This window comes from Scyliorhinus canicula, chromosome 3, assembly GCF_902713615.1.
Source record: "Scyliorhinus canicula chromosome 3, sScyCan1.1, whole genome shotgun sequence".
Taxonomy (NCBI): Eukaryota; Metazoa; Chordata; class Chondrichthyes; order Carcharhiniformes; family Scyliorhinidae; genus Scyliorhinus; species Scyliorhinus canicula.
Window position 1 is genome coordinate 242,458,354 of NC_052148.1, and position 19,587 is coordinate 242,477,940.

Genomic DNA, 19,587 nt, shown 5'->3' on the forward strand with positions numbered 1-19,587 from the left:
TTAAAGTCCGAAACATTTATTATTTAGAATTGTGTAACTCTTTTATTCAATAAAAACATTACTGCAGTGAAGTTATCCTTGACAATGGATTAATCTTACTGTAAATTTGCCTTCAGCTTGCTCTCGACAATACTGAAATGTTACAAATCCATCCAGTACATTTCTTAGCTCCCGTGGGCAAACTAGGAGATAATAATCAACAATTACAAATAATCTCCACATCCTCCTTCATTGATCAGGTACCCGTTAATCCATTTTCATTAGGCAACAATTATGGATAACCTATATGCATGTTAAGGAGTGCAGTAAGTAAATATCTTCTGCTAGATCAGCAAAAAAAAAGGTGAAAAGCATGAACAAAAGCATGCAAAAATATTTCAAACTTGCCTGCAACACTGTCATTTAATGTATTCCCTTTACTGTGAATATCCCTTTTTCCACTTGAAGGAAGACTTCATTTTTTTAAAAGTGCATTTGTCCAGAATGTCCCTCGTAAAGAGATAATTTGCTTTGTCACAGCCAGGTTCCGTGACTACAGACAAATGTTAAACACCATGCTTCTGCCTCATTTTCCTGCCAATCTCTAAAAATCTGTCGCAAAATAATTGACTAAAGTGTACACCTTTTTGTTTCGATGTTCCAAGCCTTGGAATACATCAAATTCAAGTTGCCGGCAACACAAATTTGATATTTTCTTTAAGGTTTCAACAATCATATTTGAAGTCCAACGGAGTATAATATTAGTCATATTCATACATAGATTACATTTGAACACATTTCTGTATTTTACAGACAAGAACTACAGGACAGAACGTAAATAGTAAATCAGTATTTTTTAAAAAAAAACTTTATTCTTTCCCTTTTTCTGCCAATTTTCTACATTTCAGTTACTTCGATCAAAGCACCTTTCTTCATATGCAAGCCAAAGTAGTGAAGGTTGACATTATTTAATTACTAGAGGCATCACAGCACAACAAGAAAATGCAGAACCCTGGCTGGCCTCCCCCCAGCTTAACCCGAAGGATCAAAGCCTCCAGTTGTAGTGCTCCTATCACTCCCTTGGTTAACATCAGCTGATCCTGCACCAACTGTTGATCAAGTAGAAGATTCTTCTGCTGTGCAACACTGAGCTATCTGTCCTATCAACCAGCTGAGCAACTGGGGGAGACACCTCCTATAAAAAAATATTCAACTCTCACAACTAAGTGGAGATTAAGATGGAAGTAGCAAGAAGTAACTATACCTGGGGGAAAAAATTGGGAGGAGGAAATTCAAATAATTTCTTTAAGTGAGGAAAAGTGAACAAGATTAATGCTTCTACATTTTACTGTATACAATTAATATTCAACAATACCAAAAAATGTAGCCATTCCTATCTTGTGCTGTCCACAATGAGTAAAAGAAAGATTTCAGTTGATATTTGGCAAGGTGCAACCCAATATATTATTCAGTCTTTTTTTCCAGTTGTAATTCCTCTCGTGGGCTGTTCTTCGATCTTGCACGTTCAGTCCATTTAAATGTACTGTGGCTATCTCCAGGTTAGCAGAAGCATTCTGGTGCCTTTGATCTTCATTCAAATGGAAAGCACTAGAGTTCATCTTCAACAGTAACACTCTACATCGGTCTTAGGTTCAGATTCCAGCTTAACTTTAGACTCATCTACCTGGAGTTGGCTAAGCATCATGGGCTTGTGATTCTTCAGTTTATGAGCCAAAGTCAGGAATATGGCCTCCACGTGATCATTATCATTTGGGTTCTTAGCCGAAGTCTCAAACAGGGGCATGTTGTGAGTATCCGCAAATTTCTGAGCCAGGTCTGTTTTAACCTTTGTGGCATCTGTCAGATCGCACTTATTCCCCACAAGGATGCGTGGGATTTCCCCACCAAGTGAGTGCTGATTGCATTCTTCAATCCAGGCTGGGAGACCCTGGAAACTCATCAGGTTGGTCATGTCATATACAAAGACAACGGCATGGACGTTCCTGTAGTAGTGCTGCACCATGCTCTTCCGAAAACGTTCTTGGCCAGCTGTATCCCACAGTTGAATCTAAAATGTCAAAGACAAAAGATTTTTTTGCCCCCATCAACCAGAAAACCGTTAACAAAAAAAATTATGTATTTTTATTCTTCCCCACTCAACCCTGCCCCTAACCTCTCCTGAAGGTACTAATGTATGTTGAGGAATGATTCCAGTGATCATTATTCATGTGTAAACAAACAATTCAACTACAGCCTGCATCACAGCCAAACTTGTTCCCATTCTCATCCATATAGCATATGAACACTTTCCATCAAGGATCACTTGTAAGTCAGTGGAAACCCTATTTGATTTCCACAGCACAAAGTTTATTTATTCAGCCAACAAAGTCTGGTTGAACAGCATACTACAGCAAACAGTCTACAGTGTCTATTTGAAAGGATTTTTTTACAAACTACGACAAACAGAACAATGCCTACTGATAAAAGTAGAGTGATTTCTCCAGGAAAATGCAGTAGGGGTTAGTTACATACAAATTGTTCATGTGAATTCAATCCCAGACTTTTACTAGCGTGTTGTCTTTACATGTTGTGGAGATGCTGGCGTTGGACTGGGGTGAGCACAGTAAGAAATCTTACACCAGGTTAAAGTCCAACAGGTTTGTTTCGAATCGCTAGCTTTCGGAGCACAGCTCCTTCCTCAGGTGAATTCACCTGAGGAAGGAGCAATCACCTGAGGGAGGAGCAGTGCCTAAAGACAGCCAGGATAGCCTTTACCAAATGAGACTATTTTAACCAGAGAGAAAAATATGCTCAATCCTGGCATCCACAACTGACCATGATATCCAAGTGTACTGAACCGATCTATTTATATGGGCTGACTTCATCATGCACTCAAGTACTTTTCTCTCTTATGATCAAAACTATTTACTGTCTAACATCACCCTAAAGGGTCAAGAAAATTAAGTTCGCTATTACCAAGACTAATTCTGCAAATATCTTGTTCTGTACATTCACTCCACATTTTCCTGATTTACCTCGGCTGGCTCCGTTTACCGATGCAACGAGTTTAAAGCTGTTGTCCAATTAAATCTCTGCTTAGTGGTATCATTGTTCATCTCTTTCTCCCTCATTTGGCATCGGAGTTGCCCAACTCTCTAAAATTACCTCACCAATATCTCCATCCTTCTCTATTTTTATTTTTTTTTCCAATTAAGGAGCAATTTAGCATGGCCAATCCACCTACCCTGCACATCTTTTGGGGTGTGGGGGCGAAACCCACATAAACACGGGGAGAACGTGCAAACTCCGCACGGACAGAGACCCAGAGCCGGGATTGAACCTGGGACCTCGGTGCCGGGAGGCAGAAGCACTAACCACTGCGCCACCGTGCTGCCCCTCCATCCTTCTCTAAACCCATCTCATACCTCCCAGTCTATACGTTTCTGGTACAGCGCAGTTTTGGCTGCACCTGACTGTGAAACATCTCAGAAACACAGTTCTTTTTAAAACAGAAAAAACGCTGCTGAGATGCAAGTTGTTCTCAGACCTACAAAAAGAGAAGTTCTGACTGCACTCAATGACCCATTTGACAACTGCACTTCCTTACATGAGACTAATTAGGCAGTTCCAGATTTAATCCATTCACAAAATAGACACAAAAGACCAGTTCTTTTTAACCCATCAAATCTGCAAAAGAAAAACTACAAGCCTCCGCTCCCATTCACGATGTGCACCTATTACTTTTTATTTTAAATGATCCCACAGTTTGAAGGGCATCTCCCCTACGTAAAAACACATTTCACTCATTGATCACATGAAAACAAACAGGATGAGAAAGACTATTTAATCCATCAGATCAATCGCCAAAATCCAACTGCATTCCCTCAAATATCTAGCCAATTCCTTCTTACAACGTTCTGCACAATCTTCCTCCATTGCCCTTCTGGACAGTCTATTACACATATTCACCATCCTCTATGTAGATATATCTAATCTGTCAGTATCTATTCAGAGAATCAAAGAATATACAGTGCAGAAGGAGGCCATTCCACCCATCCAGTCTGCACCTGCCCCAGGAAAGAACACCCTACTTAAGCCCACACCTCCACCTCAGCCCCGCAACCCAGTAACCCCACCTAACCTTTTTGGATACTAAGGGGCAATTTAGCATAGCCAATCCACCTAACCTGCACATCTTTGGACTGTGGGGAGGAAACCGGAGCATCCGGAGGAAACCCACGCAGACACGGGGAGAACGTGCAGACTCCACACAGACAGTGATCCAAGCCTGAATCGAACTTGGGACCTTGGAGCTGTGAAGCAACAGTGCTAACCACTGTGCTGCCGTGCCACCCCAAAGAATGAGCCAGAATGTTCATGACTTTTATGATCTTAATATATTATTTGAGATTCAATTTCTCCAATCCCTTAGGAATCTGGAATATGTTCACATAACCTTTATGTTCCCCAGAGTAAAACAGTCCGAGGACCTTCAACAAAACTTCTCAGTTCACGTTTTCATACAAGCTTCAGTTTGCTTGTCTTTTATTCTGTAAATTCTGATATTTTTCCTATATTACAGAGCCCATCGTTGTACAGCATTTGTCAGCTGTGCCCTACAAATACCTTGACATTTGTGCTGTATCCCCATGGCTATGAGGTGGTGGGGGTGGCGTGGGGGGGGGGGTGGCGTCAGGTGGGGGGGGGGCGCGAGGGGAGGGGGGAGCGAGGGGAGGGGGGGGAGCGAGGGGAGGGGGGAGCGAGGGGAGGGGGGAGCGAGGGGAGGGGGGAGCGAGGGGAGGGGGGAGCGAGGGGAGGGGGGGAGCGAGGGGGGGGGCGCGAGGGGGGAGGGGGAGCGGAGGGGGGGAGGCGAGGGTGGGAGGGGGCACGAGGGGGAAGGGGGCGCGAGGGGGGAAGGGTGGGCGCGAGGGGGAAGGGGGGCGCGAGGGGGAAGGGGGGCGCGAGGGGGGAGGGGGGCGCGAGGGGGAGGGGGGCGCGAGAGGGGGAGGGGGGCGCGAGGGGGGGAGGGGGCGCGAGGGGGGGAGGGGGGCGCGAGGGGGGGAGGGGGGCGCGAGGGGGGGAGGGGGGCGCGAGGGGGGGAGGGGGGCGCGAGGGGGGGGAGGGGTGCGAGGGGGGGGAGGGGCGCGAGGGGGGGAGGGGGGGCGTGAGGGGGGGGGGAGGGGGGCGTGAGGGGGGGGGGAGGGGGGGGGGGTGGAGGGGGGGGAGGGGGGCGTGAGGGGGAGGGGGGAGTGAGGGGGGCGTGAGGGGGGAAGGGGGGCGTGAGGGGGAAAGGGGGGCGTGAGGGGGGGAAGGGGGGCGTGAGGGGGGAAGGGGGGCGTGAGGGGGGGAAGGGGGGTGAGGGGAAGGGGAGGGGGGCGTGAGGGGGGTGAGGGGCGTGAGGGGGGAGGGGGCGTGAGGGGGGAGGGGGGCGTGAGGGGGGAGGGGGGCGTGAGGGGGGGAGGGGGGCGTGAGGGGGGGAGGGGGGCGTGAGGGGGGAGGGGGGCGTGAGGGGGGGGGGGGGGCGTGAGGGGGGGAGGGGGGCTGTGAGGGGGGGAGGGGGGCGTGAGGGGGGGAGGGGGGCGTGAGGGGGGGAGGGGGGCGTGAGGGGGGGAGGGGGGCGTGAGGGGGGGAGGGGGCGTGAGGGGGGGGGGGGGCGTGAGGGGGAGAGGGGGCGTGAGGGGGGAGGGGGGCGTGAGGGGGGCGTGAGGGGGGGAGGGGGGGTGAGAGGGGGGAGGGGGGGTGAGGGGGGGGGAGGGGGGGAGGGGGGCGTGAGGGGGGGGGGAGGGGGGCGTGAGGGGGTGAGGGGGGCGTGAGGGGGGGGAGGGGGGCGTGAGGGGGGGAGGGGGGCGTGAGGGGGGGAGGGGGGCGTGAGGGGGGGAGGGGGGCGTGAGGGGGGGGAGGGGGGGCGTGAGGGGGGGGGGGCGGCGTGAGGGGGGGGGGGGGGCGTGAGGGGGGGGGGGCGGCGTGAGGGGGGGGAGGGGGGCGTGAGGGGGGGGGGGCGGCGTGAGGGGGGGAGGGGGCGTGAGGGGGGAGGGGCGTGAGGGGGGGGGTGGGGGTGAGGGGGGAGGGGGCGTGAGGGGGGAGGGGGGCGTGAGGGGGGGAGGGGGGCGTGAGGGAGAGAGGGCGGCGTGAGGGGGGGAGGGGGGCGTGAGGGGGGAGGGGGCGTGAGGGGGGGAGGGGGGCGTTGAGGGGGGGAGGGGGGCGTGAGGGGGGAGGGGGTCGTGAGGGGGTAGGGGGTCGTGAGGGGGGTGTAGGGGTCGTGAGGGGCGTGATGGGGGGGATGGGGTCGTGAGGGGGGGATGGGGGAGTGAGGGGGCGTATGGGGGGGGAGGGGGGCGTGGGGGGGAGGGGGGGGGGGTGGGGGGGGAGGGGGGCGTGGTGGGGGGGGGGAGGGGGGGGCGTGGTGGGGGGGGGAGGGGGGCGTGGTGGGGGGGAGGGGGGTGGTGGGGGGGGGAGGGGGCGTGGTGGGGGGGGGAGGGGGGCGTGGTGGTGGGGGGGGAGGGGGGCGTGGTGGGGGGGGGAGGGGGGCGTGGTGGGGGGGGAGGGGGGCGTGGTGGGGGGGAGGGGGGCGTGGTGGGGGGGGAGGGGGGCGTGGTGGGGGGGGGAGGGGGGCGTGGTGGGGGGGGGGGGGGGCGAGGTGGGGGGGGAGGGGGGCGTGGTGGGGGGGGGAGGGGGGCGTGGTGGGGGGGGGAGGGGGGCGTGGTGGGGGGGGGAGGGGGGCGTGGTGGGGGGGGGAGGGGGGCGTGGTGGGGGGGGAGGGGGGCGTGGTGGGGGGGGAGGGGGGCGTGGTGGGGGGGGAGGGGGGCGTGGTGGGGGGGGAGGGGGGCGTGGGTGGGGGGGAGGGGGGCGTGGTGGGGGGGGAGGGGGGCGTGGTGGGGGGGGGGAGGGGGGCGTGGTGGGGGGGGGGGGGGGGGCGTGGTGGGGGGGGTGAGGGGGGCTGGTGGGGGGGGAGGGGGCGTGGTGGGGGGGAGGGGGGCGTGGTGGGGGGGGGGGGGGTGGTGGGGGGGCGGGGCGCGTGTGGGGGGGGGGGGAGGGGGGCGTGGTGGGGGGGGGGGGAGGGGGGCGTGGTGGGGGGGGAGGGGGCGTGGGGGGGGGGGGGAGGGGGGGAGGGGGGAGTGGGGGGGGAGGGAGGGCGGCGTGGTGGGGGGGGGAGGGGGGCGTGGTGGGGGGGGAGGGGGCCGTGGGTGGGGGGGGAGGGGGGCGTGGTGGGGGGGAGGGGGGCGTGGTGGGGGGGAGGGGGGGCGTGGTGGGGGGGGGGAGGGGGGCGTGGTGGCGGGGGGAGGGGGGCGTGGTGGCGGGGGGAGGGGGGCGTGGTGGGGGGGGGGAGGGGGGCGTGGTGGGGGGGGGAGGGGGGCGTGGTGGGGGGGGGAGGGGGGCGTGGTGGGGGGGGAGGGGGGCGTGGTGGGGGGGAGGGGGGCGTGGTGGGGGGGGAGGGGGGCCGTGGTGGGGGGGGGAGGGGGGCGTGGTGGGGGGGGGAGGGGAAGTTACCTTGATTTTCTCTCCATCGATCTCCACTGTTCTCTCTCGGAAGTCGACGCCGATGGTGGCCTCGGTCTTGTCGGGGAACCTGCCGGCGCAGAAGCGGTAAGTCAGGCAGGTCTTGCCCACACCCGAGTCGCCGATGACGATGATCTTGTAGATCCTGGTGCGGGGCGGCGCGCTGAGGAGTAGCGAGTTGGCAGGGGGAGCGGTCTCCGCTGCCAGGGTGCTGCCTCCTCCTCCCCTCCCGGAGGAGGACATAACTCAGCGGGAGAAAGAAAAAAGATTGGAGGTGAACTATTGCAAAGTGGTATGGAGAATGTGAGGGGGGTCTCAATGCAGCACCTTAATCTGGGGGGGAGTGGCAGTGCCGCGCGTGCCCACTCACTCAAGGTTCCAATTCACTGGCTACAATTCCCACTCTTTGCAACATTCCTGCTGCTCGAAACAATTCACACTGCGTTACCTCTCATTAGCATCCAGTCTAACCCACTTTTCACGGGAGGGTAGGGGTGGAGGCAGGAAGATTCCTCGGCCGCCTGAAAGAGGGAGGAAAAGAAAAACTAACTTAAGGATGGAGCGAATCTCGCGAGAGCGCCTCTGAGCAGCCCGGACGCCCTCCTTTTCCACTCCTGCTCTCCACCAGAGAGGCAGTCATGTTACGAGTGCTCAGAGTTGTTTACATTTAGGCAGTGCACTTTGTAAATGTTGGCAATCCATCAGTTTCATTCTGGTTCCGCTTTACCCTCCCCCACTCCTGCACACATCTGCTCAGAGCACTTTGGGGATTTGCATTCAGGAGTTCGTTCAGGTTTGTTACCCAAATACTCATGGTGAACTGGGAGGAGAATAATCACCTTCGGTCTCTGCTGCAGATCCAAATTCTTGAAAATCGCTTATTGTCACGAGTAGGCTTCAAATGAAAGTTACTGTGAAAAGCCCCTAGTTGCCACATTCCGGCGCCTGTTCGGGGAGGCTGGTACGGGGATTGAACCTCCAAGAATCAATTATAAGAAATGACTTTATCATGGAATTTGAGACCAATTTCCTTTTAAGATGAAAGCAAATTACTACAGGTGCTGTGATATGACACAAAAACAGAAAATGCTGGAAAATCTCAGCAGGTCTGACAGCATCTGTGGAGAGACAATGGTGCTAATGTTTCAAGTCTGGTTGACTCTTTATCAGAGCATTCCATTCCTTTCTTCCTCTCTTTGACTGAGTCCTCTACCTACCAACCTTTCTCTCTCCAAACTCCTGACCACTGCCTTGAATATTTGTCCTCTCAACAGGCCTCTGACCTATGAGCTAAGGCTTCTAGCTTCCTACCTTCCATGCTTCTGGGCCTCCAGCTGCCACTCTCCACCAGTCTTGCAGTTCTTGACATTCCTCTTCCCACCCCTAGACGTTGCCAGGTTTAGTGCCCAGGCATCCTGCTCCCAGCTTTTCCTCAGCTCATCCTGAAGTGTGTTCCTTAATTTATTGCTTAACCATGAATCCTTGATGTGGAGATGCTGGTGTTGGATTGGAGTGAGTACAGTAATAAGTCTTACAGCACCAGATTAAAATCCAACAGGTTTGTTTCAAATCACTAGCGTTCAGAGCACTGCTCCTCCCTCAGGTGATTGCTCCTTCCTCAGGTGAATTCACCTGAGGGAGGAGCAGTGTTCCGAAAGCTAGTGATTTGAAACAAACCTGTTGGATTTTAACCTGGTGTTGTAAGACTTTTTACTATGAATCCTTGAGGAATCTCTATTTATCCAACTCCCTGGAGCTAATATGAACCCTTTAACTATTTGCTTTCCGCGAGTTATTGGTATGCTCCTAACTTATTCACCTGCCCTGGATAGGGTAACCAGGCATCACAGTTTAGCTGGGACAGTCTGAATTTTCTTCCATGGTGTCCCATCGAGTTTCGAAAAATAGTTCAAATGTCCTGGTTTCATCTGTTCTCTTGCTAAATAAAAACTGGGCCCAGGTGGAGGAAATCTGTGTAAAATTATATTCTTCCCATATGCACCCATTATATTGCATTGCATTTCATTGCATCTTCTGATGTGGCTTTTCAATGTGTCCTGGTTTTTACTTTATACAATCTGGTCGCCCTAGCCCTAGCCCTGGGACTCTGTGCTCCTTACCGACTCATCTTTTCTGATACCCTCTTTGCTCTTTAACCAAATGATCTGCCTTAAGACCCTCAGTGCTCCTTGATTATTGCCTATGCTGAAGGAACCCGTCCAGTCTCTTCCTGTCCTGCAGACTCTTTTTTTGGTCCCACTGCTCCGATTACCATAATAGAGAGAACCAGGAGCTGCACCCGTTGCTGCTAATGGTGGTGTTTGGTGTGTAGTGTCTGCTTCTTGACAGTGTCGATGGCTGGTTTGTGTTTGCAGTTGGCACACATTTGGCAGTAGTGTTGGGTTAACTTGTTTTCCTTTTCTCAGGAACGTACAGCTCAGTAGCTCGTGGAATAAGCTCATTAGCCACCCGGAAACCCATTTTATATATTTTAATTGTATGTGTTTTTGAATATTAAACAGTATGCATATAATGTTAACCAGTGATCGAGAGGCTGAGTGCAAGCCAGAGGCTGATTGTGTGCAAAGCATTGAAAAGGGACTTGGAGGCAGCATGGTGGCCTAGTGGTTAGCACAGCTGCCTCACGGCGCTGAGGTCCCAGGTTCGATCCCGGCTCTGGGTCACTGACCGTGTGGAGTTTGCACATTCTCCCCGGGTCTGTGTGGGTTTCGCCCCCACAATCCAAAAATGTGCAGAGTAGGGGATTGGCCACACTAAATTGCCCCCTTAGTTGGAAAAAATAATTGGATAATCTAAATTTATTTTTTTTTAATTAAAAAAAAAAGAAAAGGTACTTGGATCATCACTTGAAAAGAAAAAAAAATTGCAGAGCTGCTGGGGGAAAGGCAAGGGAGTGGCACCAGATGTATTCCTCTGGTGGAAAGTTGGTGCAGACACGTTGGAGCAAATGGCCTCCTCTGTGCTGTGACCATTCCATGACTCATATTTGATGCAATACAATATCGCTGTAATTGCTGCCAAAAAATGATGAGGGGCTGTCAGCGAATCACATTTAGAAGCTGATGAGACTCTTATGTTTCCAGTTGAGTGCCAGTTGCCAGTTCTTAATACAGCATTGAGCTGGGGCGCTGCCTGCACTGGGAAACTCCCTACGATTATCCAAATTAATCTAGAGTGACAGTGCTAAATGCAGGAATCTGCCTGGGACGTTGCTGTTTGAGACGTCACAGGCTCTGACATGGCATCTGCAGATGTGCAGGAAGTGCTCCCCCTTGTGCTGCACAACACAAATAAAAGTAGCCTGAAAATATTAAAAAGAGGAAATAAAGAACTTGCTAAGAGGATGGATTGGACAGGTTAGGACTGTTTTCCATGGAGAAAAGAAGACTTGGGAGAGACACTCAAGATCCTGAGGGATATGAACCAGGTAAATAATGAGAAACTGTTAACACTTCTTTTTTTAAAATATAAATTTAGAGTGCCCACTTATTTTTTTCCAATTAAGGGGCAGTTTAACGTGGCAATCCACCTACCCTGCACATCTTTGGGTTGTAGGGGATGAGACCCACGCAAACACGGGGAGAGGTCCGTGGAGTGTGAGCTCCACACGGACAGTGACCTGGAGCCGGGATTGAACCTGGGTCCTCGTGCCATGAGACAGCAGTGCTAACCATTGCGCCACCGTGCTGCCGTCCCACTCTTCTTTTTATTCGTTCATGTGACATTGGAGTCGCAGGCTGGGCCATTTGCCCATCTGTAATTGCACTTGAGGGGACAGTTAAGAGTCAACCACATTGCTGTAGACCTAAAGTCACATGTAGGCCAGACCAGGTAAGGACGGCAGATTCCTTCCCCAAAGGACATTAGTGAACCAGATAGGTTTTTACAACAATCAACAATGGTTTCATGGTCATCATTAGACTTTTAATTTGAGATTTATATTGAATTAAAATTTCACCATCTACTGTGCGGGATTTGAACCTGGGTCCCCAGAGCATTTACTATTCCAGTGACAATACCACTATGCCACTGCCTCCCTACTCAAAAGTGTATCAGGAACTAGTGTGGTAAGTTTTTCATACAGAGTGGTGGGTGCCTCGAACACGCTGCCAGAGAATGTGGTGGAAGCAGGAACATTAGCAACATTTAACATGTAGTAAGACTTCTTCCTGGCCCATCCTAGTCCAACGCCGGCATCTCCACATCACAGCATTTAAGAGGCATTTGGATGGGTACATGAATAGGGAGGAAATAGGACCGAGTAAGGGCAGAAGGTTTTATTTTTAGTTAGGGCATCATGATCAGCACAGACGTGGAGGGCCGAAGGGCCTGTTCCTGTGCTATACTATTCTTTATTCTTTGTTTTTTGTTCTAGAGGGCACAGATTCAAATAATTAGCAAAAGGGGTAAATATTGTGAAGAAAAATCTTTTCACCCAGAGGATGGTTGTAGTCTCGAAGGAGGCAGGTTCAATCGAGGTATTCAAAAGGGAATTGGATTGCTATTTGAAAAGAAAGAATGTGCAAGGTTACGCGGATAAGGCAGGGGAGTAGGGCAAGGTAGAATGCTCATTCAGAGAACCGGTACAGACTTGATGGGCCAAATGGCCTCCTGCATGACAAAGATCCTCTGATTCTGTGAATGTACATCACAAGGGAAAAGGCACTTTCAATAAGATAGAAGGGAATTAGCCAAGATCATCTCTAATGGTGTGGCGATGTCGGCGTTGGACTGAGCACAGTAAGAAGTCTTACAACAGCAAGTTAAAGTCCAACAGGTTTGTTTCAGATCACTAGCTTTCGGAGCACTGCTCCTTCCTCAGGTGAATAATTCACCTGAGGAAGGAGCAGTGCTCCGAAAGCTAGTGATCTGAAACAAACCTGTTGGACTTTAACCGTGTGTTGTAAGACTTCTTACCCTCTCTAATGGAACATTGGCAAATGAGACTGGAAAATTGGAAGCATTCAAACGGTAGATTAGACATCCACAATAAAAAGTAAAGCAGTGAAAGCTGAAGTTCTATGGATGAGCAGAAAATATTTTTAAAAGAGGCAGGTGAGAAACCTAGGACTGATAATATAAGTTAACATTGAATGGAGTATTAGAAAATATATAGAGGAAGCAAATAAATGAGCTAAGAAGAAAGACTGGCAGGTAACATAAAGGGGAACAATATTGGATTTTGTAAACAAATTAAAAGAAAACTTAAAAGAGAACCGAATCATAGGAGTTCATAGGCTGAATCTTGGACATTTCAGCATTAGTTTGGCCAGGCCTTTTCTAACTTCCCACTGTAATCCTTGTTGAAATCAATTCACTCAGCACAGACCAGGAATTAAAACGGAGCCCTTTTTAAAAAGTCTCTGTGGCTTTGTGCAACATGGGGAGAAATGTGTATCCTCCACAGAGACTTGGGCTTTATTACACGGATTGCCAACCTCATCAATCCGACTCGGCCCCAGACCACCAGCAACGTCTTCAAGAAGGAGAACAAGAAATCGTGGGATCAAGAACCAAAAGGAATATAAATGGCCCCAATCGTAAAACAGGGATGAAACCCACTCCAGGATGGGAGGGCCGTCACAGCGACCCCCAAACTGGGGAGCGCCTTGGGACGGAGGGCCAACCCGCTCCCCTCCCCCAGGGCCATGGACCCCCCCCCCCCATTCCCACACACACACACAATTAGGACCATCAAAAAATGAAATGATTGGGCCACCCAAAAGCCAACATGGATCCATATCTGAGTGTCCATGACACCAAGGCTCACCATCCAACACCACCACCTCCAGCCTCACAGGCACCAATTCTAAGAGAAATAGAAGCAAGGCCCCCCAAACCTCTCAAAATCAGAAGATGAGTGAAGAAGAACGAGAAATGTCAGAACTAACCCCTCGGATCCACAAAGCTCTCTTAAGATATTAAGACTAGACAAGAACTGGCCAACCAACCACCAGTGGTTAACACTGTTGCCTCACAGCGCTAGGGACTTCGGTTCGATTCCGACATTGGGTAATGTGTGGAGTTTGCACTTTCTCCCTGTGTCTGCTTGGGTTTCCTCCGGGTGCTCTGGTTTCCTCCCACAGTCCAAAGATGTGCAAGTTAGGTGGATTGGCCATCATAAATTGCCCCTTAGTGTCCAACGGTTGGGTAGGGTTACAGGCATAGGGCAGGGGAATGGGCCTGAGTATGGTTCTCTATCAAAGAGTTGGCGCAGTTTCGATGGGCCAAATGGCCTGCTTCTGAACTGTAGGGATTCTATGATTCTATGTAAACTGAAAAAAGTCATAAACGAGATGTGCACAAGGATAAAAACAAATATTGAAAGATGAGCAAAGCCAGAGGCCGCGAAAACCCAACCACTCCCATGCTCACACCACATGGTCCCCCGGGCTTTATATTCTTGGGATATTTGGGGGTGATGATAACGGTACAGGTTGGTTGGATTGCATCTGAACAGAGCCTGTACTGAGTTACTTGCTGGGTAATTTGCTAGTGCTGTTGGGGAACGTTTAAGCTAACTTTGCAGGGGTGTGGGAACCAGGAGGAAATATCTGAGAGGAATACCAGGAAAGGTAAGTTTTGGGATCAGAAAAAAGGAAAAAGTAATACATTTTAAATCAGGGTTAATGTACATGTCTGTGAATGCAAGGAGTGAGGTAAATAGGATTGGTGAATTACAGGTGCAGATTGCCATGTGTAAATATGATGTTGTGGCTATAACAGTGGCTCAATGAAGAGCAGGGCTGGGCTTCAAAAATTCCTGGATACAAAGCATTCAGGAAATATAGTAAAAGAAGAAAAGGAGGAGGAGTGGTGGTATATTGATTAAAGAGAGATTTGCAGGAGAGAGAAGATATCCCAGAGGTGTCATGAACAGAATTTATGTAGCTTGAGCTAAGGAACAAAAAAGTGTAATCACATTGCTCCGTGCAGTCAATAGGCCACCAACTAGTGGTAAACATGTAGAGGAACAAGTTTTCAAGGAAATTACAGAGTAGTTATAAAGGGGAAATTAGGGCAGCACGGTGGCCTAGTGGTTAGCACAACCGTCTCACGGCGCTGAGGTCCCAGGTTCGATCCCGGCTCTGGGTCACTGTCTGTATGGAGTTTGCACATTCTCCCCGTGTCTGCGTGGGTTTCACCCCCACAACCCAAAAATGTGCAGAGTAGGTGGATTGGCCATGCTAAATTGCCCCTTAATTGGAAAAAATAATTGGGTAATCTAAATTTAAAAAAAAAGATAAAGGGGAAATTAATTTTCCAAATATGGACTGAGATAGTGGTAGTGTAAAGGGAAGAGAGGATCAAGAGTTCCAGGAGTGTGTTGGAGAGTTTTCAGGAACATTTTCTACAGTAAAACCTACAGGATACTGTGAGGCCTGGATAGAGTGGATGTGGAGAGAATGTTTCCATTTGTAGGAAAAACTAGAAGCAGAGAACACCATCTCAGACTAAAGGGACGATCCTTTAAAACAGAGACGAGGAGGAATTTCTTCAGCCAGAGGATGGTGAATCTGTGGAACTCTTTGCCGCAGAAGGCTGTAAAGGCCAAATCACTGAGTGTCTTTGAGACAGAGATAGATAGGTTTTTGATTGATGATGGGGTTCAGGGGTTATGGTGAAAACGCAGGAGAATGGGGATGAGAAAATATCAGCCATGATTGAATGGTGGAACAGACGCGATGGGCTGAGTGGCCTAATTCTGCTCCTATGTCTTATGGTTTTATGGTATGATGTTTCCAGTCAAATGAGAAAGGAAGCATTGCTAGACCTGGTTCATAGGAATGAAGCAGGTCAAGTGGATCAAGTATTAGTAGGAGAACATTTAGGCAAAAGTGATGACTGTATTATGTGCTGTTGGTTGACTATGGACGAGTAAGAATAATTAACTGGGGCAAAGCCAACTTCAATTGGGTAAGAATGGATCGGGACTAAATACATTGGAGTCAAAGTTTGGACAGAAAAATGGTAGCTGAGCAATGGGCTCAGAGATAGTTTGGGCATAGTTACAGTATATTCTCTCAAAGAAAAAAAGGTAGAGCAATCAAAGCTAGAGTTCCCTGGAAGACAAATTAGATAGGTGTTAAGGGCTGAATATATTTGCTCCCTAGTTGGGGGCAGTCAGGAAAATATCCGATTCTGCAAATCTAGCTCAGGAGAAAATGTTACAAATCTTCATGTTTTCATTCTGGGGAAACCCCATACTCCTTCTGTGCCAACCCATGCCAATTCATGCCCTCCACCTACCCCAATAGTCCCTAATATGCTAACCTATGTCCCTCTAGGTGGATTGGCCATGCTAAATTGCCCTTAGTGTCCAAAAAGGTGAGATGGGGTTATAGGGTTACAGGGATAGGGTGGAAGTGAGCGGTTAAGTGGGTCGGTGCAGACTCGATGGGCCGAAAGGCATCCTTCTGCACTGTATGTTCTATGTTCTACCCACCACCCAGGGTCTTTTATATACCCTATGCAAATCTATGGCTGTCTACCAAAAGTCCATGGTTCTTTTAGTCCCTATGCTAGCTTAGTGCCAATTCATGCTAATCTATGCCCTCCACCCACAACCTCTTGCCCTTATACCCTCCATGCGAGATCACTCAGTATCCACCATGGGCTGACCTCAGGATCCATGTTGAGATGAATAATATAAACTTCGAACATCTAACAAAGAACATTATAGCACAGGAACAGGCCCTTCGGCCCACAAGCCTGCGCCGATCCAGATTCCTTATTTAGAAATACTACTTATTGCCCAAATGATCTGTATTCTCCATTCCCCGTCCGTTCATGTGTCTATCGAGATACATCTTAAACGTTGCTATCGTGCCTTCCTCCACCACCTCCACTGGCAATGAGGTCCAGGCACCCACCACCCTCTGAAAAACTTTCTCTGAACGTCTCCTCTAAACTTTCCCCCTCTCACCTTGAACCTGGGCTCCCTTGTAATTGAGTCTTCCACCCTGGGAAAAAGTTTCTGACTATTCACTCTGTCTATACTTCTCATAATTTTGGAGACCTCAATCAGGTCTCCCCTCAGCCTCTATTGCAGACTCTATATTTTTTAAAACACTATCATTCATAAAATCCATACATTTACATTCCTTCAACTACATAATCCCTTATAAAATAAAATATTTGTATTCATAGCCCCATATTAAAGACTTGGATATAGCCAGTTGGGACTGTGAATCAAACTATGAACTGACAGGCACCCACTGTGATAAGTTGTGAAATCAATCATTCAACACAAATTCTATTGTGGTGACCTTCAGGGTTTTGTCAAAAGACAAAGTGAAATAGTAAGCACTGTTGCTTTCTTAAATTACAGCATGTTTTTTTCTTAATTTAAAGGGCAGGATATATAGATAGCTTGACAGCCTGACAGTTGCCATGGCGGCGTAAAGGTCCCCTTCGCTTGACAGTTCCAGTGAATTGTTTTTATGCACATTTGCGCCCACTTTTAACAATCCAAAGAGCACCTGATCTCTCCCAAAGGACTCTTGATCTCTCCCAAGAGTGTCTCGTCTAGACCTATCAAGAAAGGTGCTCCCACACGATAGGCCCCGAGTGGGTCACGTGCCGTGCAAAAAAACGCCCCTTAAAGTGGCCATGCTACCACAATTAAATAATGGAATTTTATGCAGAATACTGATTGAATTATTACATGAAGAAAGTGACTATCATTTAAATTTACAAAAATTCCTTCAGTTTTATTTTTAGTTGAACTGTCATCCGTTGAAAACAAAATGTGGACGGAATGTACTGAAGAGGTTGAAGGTCATTGGACTCAGTTTGTGAACTGCAGCAGATCAAACACAAAGCAAATGTAAACTCTCAATCGGCAAAAGTCAATTCTTCCAAAGAGAACTCTGGTGAAAATGGCGGCAACATTGCAACAAACTACTGTAAGTATGAAAAGCAGTTTGTTTTAACCGATTCAAATGACTGGAATCACAAAGTATATAGAGTTGTAGGGTTGCAGTCATTAACTAAAGCAAACAGAAATGATCTGTTTGTACGGCTGCTATTTCTAATGCTGATAGATCTCTTGGACTTTGTGCAATAGAAGTCTCACGCCAGCGAACCATAGACTTTACACTTTTCTACAATCCACTCTGAATGGTAACATAAATCTTCGGCATCTTCTGAAGCGATTACTTTCACCTGTGGACTCCTATCAATGTCAGCAAAGTATTATTGTTTTTAACTGGCGATGAGATTGAAAAGTAGTCTTGACCCAAACTGTAATTTTCATCCTATCTCGTGGTTTAATTTTATTTATTAAAACATATGTTGCAGTCTGAGGAGGATCAGCTCCACTGATCATAAGGACAAACCGTTTAGTAACTTAATTTATGGGCAAGAGTTATTGTATTGTGAGTTGCAGTTTTGAATAATGTTCTTTCTAATGGTATGGTCATGTTTTTTTAAAAAAACATCAATTAAAAAATTCTTGTGAAATGCAAAGCTTTGTTCTATAATTTAAAAATGTGTAGTTCACTGGAAGCTTCTTAAACTGGGCTGTGCGCACTTCTTCTGTTGCAGACAGTAACTGGAGTGGAGCTCGAGCCACCTCCTCCATCACTGAAAGAAGAATTTCAAACCCTTTTGACACCAGAAGCAATCACATTCTTAGCAGAATTGGTCTCGACTTTTGATGCAAATATTGATGAGGTACATTTATCTTATGGGTCTGTGAGGTGCGGCAGGAAGGATGGTGGTGCGTGGAGGACTGTGTAAATACTTCAAATCATTGCTGTTACATATTTAATAAATACCTTCATTTATCAGATTGTTTGTTACTAAATTACATTTTATTTCCCCTGTAATATGATCTAACTATAATACCTTCACCTGTGCAACAGCCTTTAGGTCCAAGCATACTGTTTTTAATTCATATAAGATACAGAAAGGAGTCACCTTCAGCTCTTTATCCTTAGTCCTTTTTCACAAACTAACAAGTTATTCCTTGTAACTACTTTTTAAATCCTCTGCTGTGTTATTTTAGTTGTAGATAAGATTGGTGGACACTAGTAATTGAATTTTAAGTTCATGTATTCTGTATTTGAATAATTTTGCAATAACTGTCGTGTAGTCTAAAAATCCTACGTTCTCATAATTATCCATTAACCATTCTGTAAACAAGATGGAACATGATAGCTATTGGTTAATAGCTTAACTTAGCTGGAATGTTGCTGCAGTAGTCAACGATATTAACATATTGGGTTAGATTCTCTGTTTTGGAGACTATGCTCTCCAAACGGAGGTGAATCGCCCCTGATTTGTGCTTGCACTGGGAGTGGAGCTTAGACGCAATGTACCATCCCTTTCCTTTTCTTAAATTTAGAGTACCTAATTCATTTTTTCAGATTATGGGGCAACTTTGCGTGTCCAATCCACCTACCCTGCACATCTTTGGGTTGTGGGGGTGAAACCCACGCAAACATGGGGAGAATGTGCAAACTCCACACAGACAGTGACCCAGAGCTGGAATCGAACCTGGGACCTCGGCGCTGTGAGGCAGCAGTGCTAACCACTATACCACTGTGCTGCCCCCAACATTGATCACTAAGGTGTCAAATTGTTTTTTTTTAACCATATTTGTCCATCACAGAGGAAACCGGCTGGTCTGACTAGTATGTGACTCCAACCAGATACACAGCCCTGTACAGTGTACTGGATGACACACTATCACCTTCTGGGGTTACTTGGATTGAGCGATAAATGCTGGCCCTGTCAGTGATGTCCACATCCCAACAATGAACATGCAACAGAAATTGGGTTGTGACTGTCTCCGTATTATTCCATTTAGGAGTGCCACAAACATTAAGAGAGACGTTAAAATTACCTGTGATCCCAGCAATGCACAAGCAGGTCCATGAACAATGAGTCGCAGTAAAACAGGAAGGTCCAGTCTGACACCTGATCGGTCAACTCAGATTGACAGCAATGGTGCTCCTCTAAGAATCCAGTTTATAATGTATTGATACTTATTTTTAGAAACAAAGATATCACTTAAGGTTACAGTTCGAGTTAGTGTTGCTTGGACTGTGTGTGTTGGACCAGCATCCAGTTTGACTGCAATTC

At 48.9% G+C, this 19,587-nt stretch overlaps 2 protein-coding genes across 6 annotated transcripts in view; one reads left to right on the top strand and one right to left on the bottom strand.

Moving 5' to 3' along the window:
- rab33ba (RAB33B, member RAS oncogene family a) lies at positions 1-8,053 on the bottom strand. Of its 3 annotated transcripts, none has more exons than XM_038792486.1 (3): positions 7,812-8,053; positions 7,468-7,724; positions 1-2,047 (listed from the first exon to the last, which is right to left on the bottom strand). In XM_038792486.1, exons 2-3 carry the CDS (start codon positions 7,717-7,719, stop codon positions 1,601-1,603), a joined length of 699 nt encoding a protein of 232 aa, XP_038648414.1. In that variant the 5' UTR covers positions 7,720-7,724; positions 7,812-8,053; the 3' UTR covers positions 1-1,600. The 3 variants fall into 3 exon arrangements, with proteins under 3 accessions (XP_038648414.1, XP_038648413.1, XP_038648412.1); XM_038792485.1 differs by having other exon boundaries at positions 7,468-7,721; positions 7,810-8,053; XM_038792484.1 differs by having other exon boundaries at positions 7,468-7,721; positions 7,925-8,011.
- mlsl (malate synthase-like) overlaps positions 7,445-19,587 on the top strand; it is a 60,420-nt gene continuing 48,277 nt past the window's right edge. The window contains exons 1-3 of one of the 3 annotated variants that reach the window (XM_038792481.1): positions 7,445-7,563; positions 17,209-17,405; positions 18,046-18,174. In XM_038792481.1, the coding sequence (XP_038648409.1) occupies positions 17,379-17,405; positions 18,046-18,174 (156 nt within the window). In that variant the 5' untranslated portion in view covers positions 7,445-7,563; positions 17,209-17,378. Of the gene's footprint in view, positions 7,564-7,611; positions 7,751-8,146; positions 8,270-17,208; positions 17,406-18,045; positions 18,175-19,587 lie in introns of those variants that run through there. The other 2 variants (XM_038792482.1, XM_038792483.1) reach the window with 2 other exon arrangements.